Source organism: Camellia sinensis, chromosome 12 (assembly GCF_055761805.1).
Source record: "Camellia sinensis isolate YWXY chromosome 12, ASM5576180v1, whole genome shotgun sequence".
Taxonomy (NCBI): domain Eukaryota; kingdom Viridiplantae; phylum Streptophyta; class Magnoliopsida; order Ericales; family Theaceae; genus Camellia; species Camellia sinensis.
The window spans coordinates 40,549,432-40,563,602 of NC_138972.1; the positions used below are offsets into that span (position 1 = coordinate 40,549,432).

At 38.4% G+C, this 14,171-nt stretch overlaps 1 protein-coding gene across 1 annotated transcript; it reads left to right on the forward strand.

Moving 5' to 3' along the window:
• The first annotated feature begins 410 nt into the window (after positions 1-410).
• LOC145803522 (uncharacterized) lies at positions 411-1,151 on the forward strand. Its single transcript, XM_082896811.1, has 2 exons — positions 411-765; positions 907-1,151. Exons 1-2 carry the CDS (start codon positions 411-413, stop codon positions 1,149-1,151), a joined length of 600 nt encoding a protein of 199 aa, XP_082752937.1.
• Positions 1,152-14,171: the final 13,020 nt, after the last annotated feature.

Genomic DNA, 14,171 nt, shown 5'->3' on the forward strand with positions numbered 1-14,171 from the left:
GATCAAGGAACAATAACCAATCACGTGGAGGAGGTGCAGTTCGCAACACCAGAAACCATCCTGCACCAGCACCTTATGTCAGAGGGTTGCAGCAGCAGCAAAGGCACAATCGAGGAAACTAGCAAGGAGAAAACTTTGTCAATGAGTAGAAAGGAAAGGGTTTCAGATGTGGTCAACAGGGGCATCATCGAAGTGAGTGTCCTCAAGGTAGGGAATATTTAATAGATCAACAAGGGGCACAACAATATAACAAATGCCATCCAGGACAAGGTTCTAAACCCACTCAAAATACTTAGACCAACAAGGGGCAGCCACAAGCATCTAGGAATGCAGGCCGGCCAAGAACACAACCACAAAGAGCTGGAAATGGAAAGAAACCAGGAGCGACTAACTAACAGGCAGTAGAAAGAATGTATGCTCTCCAAGAAGAAGAAGATGTTGGTAACCCATCAGTAATTCAAGGTATGTTAATCCTTATGAATTCTTGGGTTAAAGTATTGTTTGATTCCGGAGCTTCACATTCTTTTATATCCACTGCATGTGTGTCAAGTTTGGGTTTGGAGCCAGAAACGCTAGAGATAGCTATGAGTGTTGCTTCACCTTTAGGTGGTAAAACTCGAGTAAATCTAGTATGTAAATCTTGTGAATTAGAAATCTCCGGTTCATATTTGATCTGTGATCTAAGAGTTATGGAGATGTTTGATTTTGACGTCATCCTAGAAATGGACTGGTTGACAGTTCATCGAGCCATTCTTGATTGTTACCGTAAGACGGTGACAGCATCCTCCCTGAATGGCACTAAAGTTCAATCTAAAGGAGATAGACAAGATTCTCTAACTCCAGCATGTCACAAGTCGCGGTAGCATGATCAACTAACTGGATGGTTGGTAAGCTTAATTTTGGAAGACGAAAATCGAAAGGATCTAGGATTGCCCCATGTGGTGTGGGAGTACGCTGATGTTTTCCTTGACGAATTACTGGGATTACCCCCAAAATGGGATGTAGATTTCACGATCGAGCTTCAACCTGGGACTTCACCAATTTCTATAGCACCACATTGTATGGCGCTAGTTGAACTTCGAGAACTGAAGGAGCAATTGCAAGAATTGTTGAATAAAAAGTTCATCATACCAAGTAGTACGTCTCCATGAGGAGCACCAGCATTATTCGTGAAGAAGAAGGATGAAACCTTAAGATTGTGCATCGATTATCAATAACTAAATCGAGTCATCATTAAAAATTGATATCCATTAGCAAGAATTGATGACTTGTTCAATCAATTAAGAGGTTCAAAATGTTTTTCCAAAATTGACCTTAGGTCGGGATATTACCAACTTTGTGTCAAAGAAGAAGATATACCCAAAACTGCGTTTTGAACCCGTTGTGGCCACTATTAGTTCGTGGTAATGCCATTTGGTTTGATGAATGCGCCTGGGGTATTCATGAGTTTAATGAAATTTTTTTTTACACCTTATTTGGACCAATTTGTGGTAGTATTCATTGACGATATTTTGATATACTCACAATCGGAGGAAGATCACGAGCAATATCTAAGAACCATTTTTCAAATTCTAAGGGAGAACCAATTGTATGCTAAAGCTAGCAAATGTGATTTTTGGTTGAAGGAAGTAAAATTCTTAGGTCATGTTGTGTCTGAATCGATAATATCAGTGGATCTTGCTAAAGTAGAAGTAGTAATGGGATATTTTACACTACAACCATACACGAGCCCAAGATCCATAAATGAACACCCCAGATTCAGCCAGGGGGCACTGGCAATATTAATACAATTCCTCTCCAACTCACACCATTCACACTATTTTTTTTTTATATATAATTGGGAGGCCTAGTACGGCTGGTGTGAGTTCACTATTCTTTATTGCAAAATGCCTTGCCAAGCCTTTTTCCGTTTCTATGCAAAAAATTATTTTCGTCACATACCCACAATGTCCTTGCCCAAAAGAACAACTACTATCTCTCTTGCAATCATTTCTCCAACTAGCTTGCCTACCATATTACATACTCGTCACAAGAGAGCTCCACGAAGATGGAAACTCGCACCTCCATGCAATGTGCAATGCACAAAAAAGATCCAAACCTCCAACCAAAGATTTTTCAATCTCACGGGAACCAACAGAAGGATCTACTATCCAAATATAGAAAAACTCCATCTCCAACAGCAAGTCGATAATATATACAAAAAGGGGGTGATTTCATAAAATGGGGAGAATTTTCATCCAAGGGGAAAATTCCTTCGAAAAACAGAGGCGAACTCTGGCGGGGAATTCTCACAGAAGTAGAAACATAGGAACAATTCTTAGCACTAGGCAAAAAAAGATGTCCCACCGATTACGTCACAAAATACCCCCAATTAAAAATATTTTCAAGGGATCATTACAGACAAGAGAGGCCTCCATATACAAGCCCTTTTACTTCATTTCCTTTTCTTAATGAAGAAGTTAAAAATTGGGTAGAAAATAATATTTTGTTCGTAAGTCAAAATTTTGTAAAATACAAGATATGTCAAAATTGTTGTCTCTCCATTTATAGTGAGGATGACTGGATTAGATTAGGGATAAACAAAAATAATATACACGATTTACATACTGACGAAGAACTCTCCTCCTCATCTGATAACATGAACTAGAACAATGGCCCATCCGCCCAATCTGCCTCTACCTTGAAGGACCTTCGATAACCGGAAAAACCGCCTGGGCCAAAAGTCTCGGACGACACAACTACTTCTCCGACAGAATAAGTTTCAAGGACTATAATCACGACGCCGTCTACAATGGCATAGACGACATCAAATACTCGACAGTCCCAATTGAACTAATGAAAAATCTAGTTGGATGCCAGAGAGACTTCTACGTATTCGTTAAATTTCATCTAGATCTCAACATTGGAGGAGAAATTCCTTGTATTATATTAACTAATGGGGACAATAGTTGGTCAGATGCAATGTCCCCAAAAATGAGAGAATGGTTTGATGTAAATGTTACCACTGTAATGGTTAATGAAAAATTTTACTAATTATATTTATGTAACCACTTAAACTTTTAGTTACGTATTACATTGTTGTCAAAATTATTGTCTCTCCGTTTATAGTGAGGACAACTGGATTAGATTAGAGATACACAAAAATAATATACACGATTTACATATTAACGATGAACTCTCCTTCTCCTTTGATAATAGGAACTAGAACAGTGGCTCATCCGCCTAATCTCCCTCTACCTCGAAGGACCTTCGAGAACAGGAAAAATCGCTTAGGCTAAAAGTCTCGAACAACACAACTACTTCTCTGGTAGAATAAGTTTCAAGGACCATGATCAAGACGCTGTCTACAACATCATAGACGACATGAAATACTCAACAATCCCAATTAAACTAATAAAAAATCTAGTTGGATGCTACAGAGACTTCCACATATTCGTTAAATTTCATCTAGATCTCACCATTAGAGAAAGAATTCCTTGTATTATAATAACTAATGGGGACAATAATTGGTTAGATGTGATGTCCCCAAAAATGAGAGAATGGTTTGATGTAAATGTAACTACTGTAATGATTAATGAAAAAATTTATTAATTACATTTATGTAACCACTCAAACTATCAGTTACTTATTACATTTCCCTTGTCATCAACAACGACACCGTCATTTTTCTTTACACTCATGATTACATTCTTCAAATACCCCTTCATTTTACAATATGTTATATCCCTTTTAATATTCGAATCTTCGAGTCGATACATCACCATCAATGGCACCTATTTTTCATTAATGGAACAATAACCAGTCCCATAATACACTAATTCACACTGCAATATACAGGGAAAATAAAGTACGCCTGCAGAGTGTCATTACCATCTAACCTCTGATCATATACATTTACTCTGACGAACCCACTTGTATCGGGCGCGCAAAGAGGGAATATTTTATCAACCTTAATACTCTTTTGTTTGTTTCTCAACCTCAACTGAGAAAATAAATTAGGCAACGCAAGTTCAATACAACTGGAATTGGATGCTGAAACACTTTCAACAACACCCGTTTTTATATCATCAACCTCCATCCACCAGAACATTACAAATAAAATTGCTTATAAAAAAACAATGCTAAACAGTTTTAAAACATATTTGACTCCTTAACGTAATTTTGCATTCTTTTTTGCTAACAGTAGCAACCACTAAACATATCGCACCCTTCTGAATACTCCCCGCATTTCCCAACAACATATCTTTGTAGTCCGTCTAAACATCCACTGTGCAGAACCGATCCGCAACCTCTACTCTGTGTCGAACATACTCTTGTCCTTTCCACTAACAAGCTTGAATCTCATTTGCTTCAGTATACGAAATCTATCATTGTGAATAAGTGGATATGAGTAAGAGTATGTAGTGTGCCTATTAATAGGTATCAAGCATGTGAAAGTTTGATCATGCAACAACGCTAACACTTGATCATTTAATTTCTTACGGAACTTAAACCCAAGTATATGAGTAAACAACCCACAAAAATTTAGCAACTTACCCAGATTTGCATTTTCATACTTTCCGAGTCACCCATTGTCAGGACCCAAACCCGGCATTGATTTGTTTAGTAACCTCTTCTTTGATTTTTAATGCCCAATCAGGACGAATTTTGTGAAGCTTCTATTTGACAGGTCGAACCTCAGGATTAAGAAGGATCCTATGTTGTACAATCTCAGGATTGATTCAAACATATCTTCGTAGGACCACGCAAAAACATGTTTGAATTCTTGTAATAAAGCAACTAATTGCTCACGTTCCTTTGAAAATAAAGCAAAGCTAATCTGGACTAAGCAAGGATCTTTCTCAGTACCCACATTTACTAGAATAATTTTGTCTATTAATGGCTTAGCATGCCTCTCTTCCTTCGTTCAATTAGATTTTTTGAAACCTGAGGAATTTCCTTCTATTCGTTTTCGTCAAAAGTTTGAAAGTTCCAGTCAATGTTATGAACTATTGGCATAGAGAAGCAAGCGAAAACCACAACATCTTCATTCAAAGCCTTGGGCTCAACAATAGTTACAACAAACTTAAAAGAAAAAAAAAAAAAGAAGACCCGGATAGGATAGTGGTGTTTGGGTCATTACCCCCATAATCACCATATTCTGGCATCCCAGACAAACCTAACTTTATAGAATCAGACTCAACGACCGATCCAGAACTTAAAAACTTGTTTCAAAACACCAATTTGTATGCGAGCCATCCATTGCATCCACGATGAAGCTTGAGCAATCAATAGGTGGTCCTTCCCCGATCACAGAAATGGTCGTATCTCCCAGGTTCATTGATTCGACACCGATATCCGACCCTTTCAGCAAATCAGCCAAAGTTAGACCCATGACTTCATCTGTACTGTTTTTCGAACTAACATCATTGTCTTGGCCAATGTTGATGCTAGGATCTACCTACTCATCGTCACTGTCGAAGACTTGATGATCGAAGAAGATTTCAAGCCTAGGGATATCCCTTCTTTTCCATTTGGTTAGCCCATGGCTCAGGAAACCCATGGAAAGGGAAATCTTCCCCTTTATGGACAAAGCCTCCATTCAAGGTTCCACGAATTGGCTTATGGATCAACTCAAATTCTTGCCCCGTTCTCTTTGCCTTGATTCTCTCCATGAGTTTTTCACTTTTCCTTTTTCAATCCTCTTCTGTAGGTGTATATCCTAATCCGAATGCATGTAGGTTGTAGGGTACTTCACTGGATCAAGTGAAACCTTTCCTACCACTTTTTCCTTATCCCATGACATACATCCCTTTGTCTTCTACCATGATCATCAGAACTAGCTGGGCTTCTGCCAATGTAAAGCCTAAAAGGAACATATCCTCCTCTCCATGTTGTTTCTAACAGCGGCATTGTGACTTCTAGAGGAGGATGAATGGATGAATTTCTAAAAACGGTGGCAATCCCTCATTCATATGGATATTTCAATAGGTGATGCATTGTGGAGGATACTGCATTCATTTGGTGGAGCCATGGTGTCATGACCTGAACACGCCCCTATGGGTTAAGGACATAACCGGCCAGTAATCAAGGGATTACCTACGGCCTCAAACCAAGCAAGACATATCTCATCAGAGTAAAGGGGCCAAACGAAAGCAAATTTAAAACTTTTGTCGATAGAGCTGTGCTTACATGGCACATCATAACAATCCATATATATACATGTTAATAACTCACATCAAAGGAATAATAACACAAAGTTCTGTACATATAGGATCATTCAAGTCTAAGTCAGTTGAACCCAAAGTTTATATGCAAAAGTAATCCAATGTTTTCGCCAATACAACAAAACTATATCAAAAGAACAAAAGAGGCAAAGACAAGTCTCGTGCGTGAGACGTTTGGGCTGACTCTTTAAAACCTTGACTGTTTCTCACATATTTCACCGAGGCTGGGTTTGGACATCCCTTGGCTCACCTACATACACATGAATGAGCGTGAGTGAAAGTCCAGTGAATAATATCAAATAAAGAAGGTACACGAATGAGATTCACCTATATCAAACGGCCTTGGGCCCATTTAGAATTCTATTTAGTGCATTATTAAGTACATTAGGTGATTCAAGCCCGAACATATCGAACGGCCTCTGGCCCACTTCGTTCCTTAACAAATGGCCTCAAGCCCAAACCATTGATGTCCAACGGCCTTTGGCCCAATCATCCATGTCAAACGGCCTTTGGGCCAATCATTCATATCAAACGGTGTCTGACGACCTTTGGCCCAATCATTCATGTCAAACGGCCTTTGGCCCAATCATTCATGTCAAACAGCCTTTGGCCAAATCATTCATATCAAACGGCCTTTGGCCTAATCATTCATGTCAAACGATGTCCGACGGCCTTTGGCCTATCATTCAGCATAACAAATATTTTTCCACAATTCTGTTTAACAAACTTATAAGACTGATATGGAAATAAGCAATTGGACAAATAACATACTTCAAATATCTTTACTAAGATATTACTCACTGTGTTCTGCCGGTGGATTTGCCCTGGAGCTCGACCCTACACATTACATAGCACATATGGGTCATAATTGATTCAATCCGTTCTTAATTCATACATCCCTCTTATTCTTTTAATTCATTTATAACGCTCAATGCATGCCTAAGAGTACTTAGAAGTGAAAAAGAACAGAAAATGAAACATAGAACACCTTTACAAATTTTTTGAAATAGGGGTCCCCGCTCGAGCGTGGGTTTCGCCGCTCGAGCGGACCCTGTGGGTCTGCAAAAATACTGGTTGCCTCATTTTTATGCTCGAGCGTGAATTCGGGTGCTCAAGCTGAAGGTCACACTACATGGCTCCCCACTCGAGCATGAATATCCTCGCTCAAGCAGACATCAATGTCTGCAAAAGTTCTGGGAGCTCGTATTTCACGCTCAAGCGGCGCTTTCCCCGCTCGAGCGGACATGCCAAATTCTGGAATTTCCAGAATTGTTCTTGATGTTCAACTCAACATTCAAAGGCTTTAAACTCATGATTTTGGCTCAAAAACATGGAAACACATTGCATAATATGAGAGTTTGAGAATATGTGACCAAATTGTTCAAATGCATGGTCCTTTTTCCAAAATTATTTTGAGTTCCCTTCATGGGTTCCAAAACACATAAATTCAACTTCATACAAACTCCATATCTTCACCAATCATGCATGCATGTACATTCTTGACTCCAATTCTATTTCAATTGGTACAAATGACACTTATAATCATGAAACTCATGAGAATTATGCATGCATGAGAGATTTGATGCTCAATTCTTCTTGTTCAACATGATTCATGCTTGGACATACAAAATTATAACAATTGTGCACATGCATGTTCAGACAAGCTCCAAATTCAACAAATTCAATTCAAGTTAAGTTCTTGACCACAATTAAACCTTGAATTTACAAAATTACAAACGCAAACTTATGAATCCACTCACCTAGGAGCTTCAAACACCCAAATTCTAGCTGATTCTTTGAGTTTAACCTCCAATTCTCAAGCCTTTAGTTCGATCTTCAATTTGAGCTCCCTCTCTCTCTCTCTAAGTTCGGTTCTCTCTCTCTCTAGAGAGAGAAATCTAATTTGAGTTCAAAACCAATGAATGAGAGTGTAAATTGGCCCTTTATATAAGCTCCTTTAATCACATTTCATTAACACTAATTAATTGAGCACTATTTCATCAATTTAATCTGATCCGAATCAATTTTCAATTAAATTTTACCGTAGGTTCTAAAAATTATGCTAATCACAATGGCGTAATCAATTTCGGGTTTTGTGGCCGATATGGCCTTTAATTTAAATTCTAGAGCAGATAACCAAACAGATTTTCCTACGGTGAACAAATAGAAATTCAAAACCACATATATTCATATAAATGGCACTCAAAATCATATCAAACACATAATCACAACCATAATTAAGATTAATTAAGCATAATACGGACCAGGGTTATCACACATGGCCTTCCTAATAACAAATTAAATGTCGTGGGTACATCTATGACATGAAATTTAGCTTCGTGCTTGGACGAACCCACTGTTATTTGCAACTTGATTGTTCTTATGACCTCCTGACTTGTATTATCATAGGCTTAAATTAGCTAAGTAGTGGGTGTGAAATCCACTAGTTTTAGCCCTATGGCATAGGCAATGCGTGAAGTACAAACATTGATAGCTGACCTAGTATCAACCAAAACAAAAAGGATCTGTTTCTTCTGACATTCCAGTGACTCATAAAAAAGTTTGTTATGTTCTGATCCCTCTAGTGATAATTCCTTGTCGACAAAGGTCATTACTGGAACTGTTTCCTTCGGGGTAATCAACGCCATAAGTTGTTCTGGAGTAGTGTCAATTGACAATTTAGCTTTGCTCAAAGCAGTTAACATTGCCTAATGATGTTCCTTAGATACCATGAGAAGCCCCCAAATAGAAATGTTTGCCTGGATCTTTTTCAACTGTCTAAGAACTAGATCTTCTTTAACCTCTTTCCCCTTCTCCTTTTCTTTCTCGGTGTATTTTCTAGATGGTTCACCTTGGTTTAGGTGTGGGGGCTTGAAGTAACATCCTTTCCTAGTTAAATGATCAATTTTCTTAGAATACCAGGTGTCATCAGGAACGTTGGTACTCCAATCTTTGTCAGTATAGGCAAAGTTCAGATCATCATCCTCCCAACACTCTTCTTTATTTATCAACAGACGGTTATCTGGCCCTGAATGGATCATTCCCATATGATGCTCATAGGGTGATTCTAGAATATGTACCTCAGGTTTAGGTAAATGAGTGGGTGTTATGTATATGCTTTGGTTTAGGTAAATAAGTGGGTGTGATGTATAAGTTTGGGTTGAAAGTGGGCGATAGTGTATCGATAAAGTTGAGACAAGGAGGTGGTGGGACTTTGTCCGAATGATTCTCATGGCATCTAGGGATACTTATTGAGCTTTCAATAAGTACTGGAAGTTGTACTTTGATGGTGCATCCAATCAATTTGGCTATGGGATAGACGTGTTGCTCATAGCGCCAGATGATTCCCATATCCTTTTAGCGTTCAAACTCTGATTGAAGGTATCTAATAACCAAGTAGAGCATGAGGCGTGCATTGTTGGATTGAAAGAAGCCCTGGAACTAGGGGCAATAAGGTTGGATATGATCAGAGATTCAAACTTGGTCGTCTCTTAAGCCAATGGAGATTGGAAAGTTAAATAGGAGAAAATGAAAGTCTATCGTCAGACCTTGGACATGTTGATAGCGAAGTTTGAAAGGCTGACATTTACACACTTGGTGAGAGAGAACAACCGATTTTCTAATGCGTTGGCAAGCGTGGCCTCAATGATAGATATACCAGTCGGGGTTAAGATGCGCTTAAACCTGATAGAACAAGATATACGCTCGCGTATGAAATAATAGCCATAACAGTAGAAGTTCAAGATTTTTCCCTTGGTACTTTGATATTTGGAATTTTCTAGAGAGCAGTACATACCCGCAAGGGGCAAATACCAAAGACAAAAGACGAATACAGCGTTTGGCTGTTCCGTTCATCATTTGTGGAAACAAGCTATATACAAAAGAGGGCATCTGGGAATGCACAAGTTGTATGTAGAAGAGAAAGAGGCAGAGTGCATCATGGAATGTTGGCTAGAAAGATTCTTAGACAATGATACTATTAGCTAACTATGGAAAGTGATTGTAAATTGTTCGGCGATGCCACAAGTGTCAGATTCACACCATCAAAACTCTACAGTATGACCTCACTGTGGCTTTTCTCAATTTGCGACATAGACGCCATTGGGGCAATTGCACCAAAGGGTTAAAACGGGCATGAATTCATTCTGGTTGCTATTGATTTTTTCACCAAGTGGGTAGAAGCACAATCGTACTCAGTGTTGAAAGCATCACATGTGGCCAAGTTCATTAGAAATAACATCATCTGCAGATATAGCGTGCCAAACGAAATCATTTCAGAAAATAGTTCACATTTCATAGGAGATGTGGCAATTCTACTTGAAATGTACAATGTAACCTTCACAAGTCATCAACATATAGGCCACAAGCCAATGGAGCCATGGAAGTTGCAAATAAGAATATCAAAACCATTCTGCGTAAGATGATGGAAACTTACAAAGATTGGCCAGACAAGTTGCCTTTTGCACTTTGGTGATACATAACTCAATTCGGACATCAACAGGGGCAAAGGTCTTTGGTATGTGGAATGAAGGCTATTTTGCCGATTGAGATAGAGGTACCCTCATTAAGAGTTATGGCTAAATGTCAAATAGCAGAAGTTGATTGGTAACAAAACCGATTGGAAGAGTTGATGTTATTTGATGAGCAAAGACCGAAAGCCTTATACCACATCTAAGGGTATCAATACAGGATTGCCCGAGCATTCAATAAGAAAGTCAAATACAGAAATTTGAAAAAAGGAGATCTAGTACTAGAATATAATTGAGCACCAATTCATGGCCCTAGGGGCAAGTTCAGACCCAATTGAATAGGTCCTTACATTATTAAGTCAATCTAGTTAGGAGGATCGGTTGTTTTGATGGATTTGGATGGATTGGAGTTGTCGCAACCAATCAAGATGGACAATTTGAATAAGTACTACCCTTGAGAGGCTCGCTGGGTCGAAAACAAGGAAGGGCGACCTAGGCAAAAGTTAGAGTACTAATATATATATATATAGAAAAAAAAACGGGCCTATCTCATTTAAAAAATGTCATATAATCACAATATTCTAAATATATTTTTTCGAGTAACTTTCCATTTTTAAATTTTTTTTTTCCAGTCCTCTATACCTAAGATAAGATAGCCATTACCTAGAACCATAGGATGCATGGACGAAAGGAAAATGCAACAATGTCACTCAGCTGTTCCATAAATTTTACTTGTTTACTACTAATATAATTTTTCTATCTTGTAAATGAATGATTTATCACATCCATTATTGCTACAGTAGTAGCTTTAGCTATATTGTTTTCATACCTATCAGTAAGCCTATGGAGATTTAGAAAATGTTAATGCATATACATTCATAAATGCCATAATTGTTTTCTATGATTTGTATTTGTTCGTTTTTCATTTTGCATCCTTATATTATCTTTCTTGACAAAGGAGTGGTATAATATTTCTTTACTTGCCATGTTTTCTTTTTGGTAATTTCTAATCTCTCTAGTCTGTTCCATGCTGGTTCATGACTTCTGTATGTAGTCACTTTGTGCAGGACAACATGAAAAAATAAGGTATATATATGTGAAGGACAACAATTCAACTTCTTCTTCTTAACTGTATTTCACACCCATTACTCAACTGATTCAAGCCTATGATAATACAAGTCGGGAGGTCATGGAAACAATCAAGGTGTAGATAATAATGGGCCCGTTTGAGCACGCAGGCAAATTTCTTATCATGGATGTACCCACGATATTTAATTTGTTGTTAGGAAGGCCATGGCTCCACCAAATGAAAATAGTATCCTCCACAATGAATTAACTGTTGAAATATTCATATGAAGAAGGGATTACCACCGTTTTTGGAAATTCATCCATTCATCCTCCTCCAGAAGTCACAATGCCGTTGTTTGAAATACAACATGGAGAGGAGAATGCGTTCCTCTCAGGCTTTACATTGGTAGAAGCCCAGCTAGTTCTGACGATCATGGTAGAAGACGAAGGGATGTACGTCAGTGCCCAGTCAATCTACTTCATAAGTAAACTGGGTCACATTCTTGGGATGGGATTAGGAAAAAGTGGCGAGAAAGGTATCTCTACAGCTAGTGAAGTACCCCACAACCCGCATGCATTCAGATTATGATATACACCTACAGAAGAGGATTAGAAAAGGAAAAGTGAAGAACTCAGGGAGAGAATCAAGGCAAAAAGAACTGGACGATAATTTGAGTTAATACATAAGCCAATTCGTGGAACCTTGAATGGACGCTTTGTCCGTAAAGGGAACGATTTTCCTTTTTGTGGGTTTCCTAGCCATGGATTGACCACGCGAAAAGGAAGAGATATCTCGAGTTTAAAATCTTCTTCAATCATTAGCTTTTTGACAATGACGAGGAGTGGGTAGATCCTACCATCGACATTGGCTAAGGCAGTGATGTCAGTTTGGAAAAAAATATGGAGGAAGTCCTGGGTCTAACACTGGCTAATTTGCTGAAAGTGTCAGATATTGGTGTCAAATCAATGAACTTGGGAGTACGACCATTTCTGTGATCAGAGAAGGACTACCTGTTGATTGCTCAAGCTTCATCATGGACGCAATGGATGGCTAGCATACAAATTGGTGTTTTGAAACAAGTTTTTTAAGTTCTGGGTTGGTCGTTGAGTTTGATTATATGGAGCCGAGTCTGTCTAGGATGCTAGAATTTGGTGATTATGGAGGCAATGACCCAAACACCATTATCATGTTCGGGTCTTCTTCTTCTTTTTCTTTTGAGTCTGTTGTAACTATTGAGCCCGTGGCTTTGAATGAAGATGTTGTGGTTTTCGCTTACTTTTATGTGCCTACAGTTCATAACATTGACCAGAACTTTCAAACTTTTGATGAAAATGAAGAGAATGAAATTTCTCGGGCTTTGAAAAATCTAATTGAACTATATTTAATAAATAGAAGAAATTATTTTAGTAAATATGGGTACTGAGAAAGATCCTTACTTAGACTAGATTGGTTCCACTTTATTTTCGGAGGAACGCGAGTAATTAGTTGCTTTATTAAAAGAATTCAAAGATGTTTTTGTGTGGTCCTACGAAGATAAGCTTGGAATCAATCCTGAGATTGTGCAACATAGGATCCTTCTTAATCCTAAGGTCCGATCCATCAAATAGAAGCTTCACAGAACGCGTCCGGATTGGGCATTGAAAATCAAAGAAGAGTTTACTAAACAAATCAATGTCGGGTTCTTGCTTGCATGAAAGTATTTGACTTGGTCAGCCAACATTTTACCAGTCCTGAAGAAAGATGGCCGAATCAGGGTTTGCGTTGACTTCTAGGATTTGAACAAGGCTAGTTCGAAGGATGACTTTTCATTGCCACATATTGATGAATTGATAGACTTCACTGGAGGGTATGTCTTACTATCATTTATGGACGGTCTTTCGGCGTATAACTAGATCCTTATAGTTCAAGAGGATAGAGACAAAACGACATTTACCACATCATAGAGGACATATTGTTATAGCGTTATGCCATTTGGTTTGAAGAATGCTGTGGCTACTTATAAGAGAACTGTTACCACACTTTTGCATGATATAATCCACAAGGAGTTGAGGCGTATGTAGACGACATGATTGTCAAGTCCAACTATCAGGAAGGTCACTACACCGTATTAAGAAATTTTTTGAGAGAATCAGGGAATATAGGTTGAGACTAAACCCACAAAAATTAACATTTGGGTTAATGGCAGGCAAGATCTTGGGATTTCTGATCATACAATGGAGAATCGAAATTGATCCGTCTAAAATTAAGGCCATCTTAGATATGTCGCCACTAATGACTGAAAAGGAGGTGCGGGACTTGCTAGAAAAAGTACAATTCATAAAGAGTTTTATTTCTAAATTAACCTCGACCTATGGACCACTATTTGGTCTTTTAAAGAAAGAACACTGGGATGATCGATGTCAGTTCACCTTCGAGCAAATTAAGCCG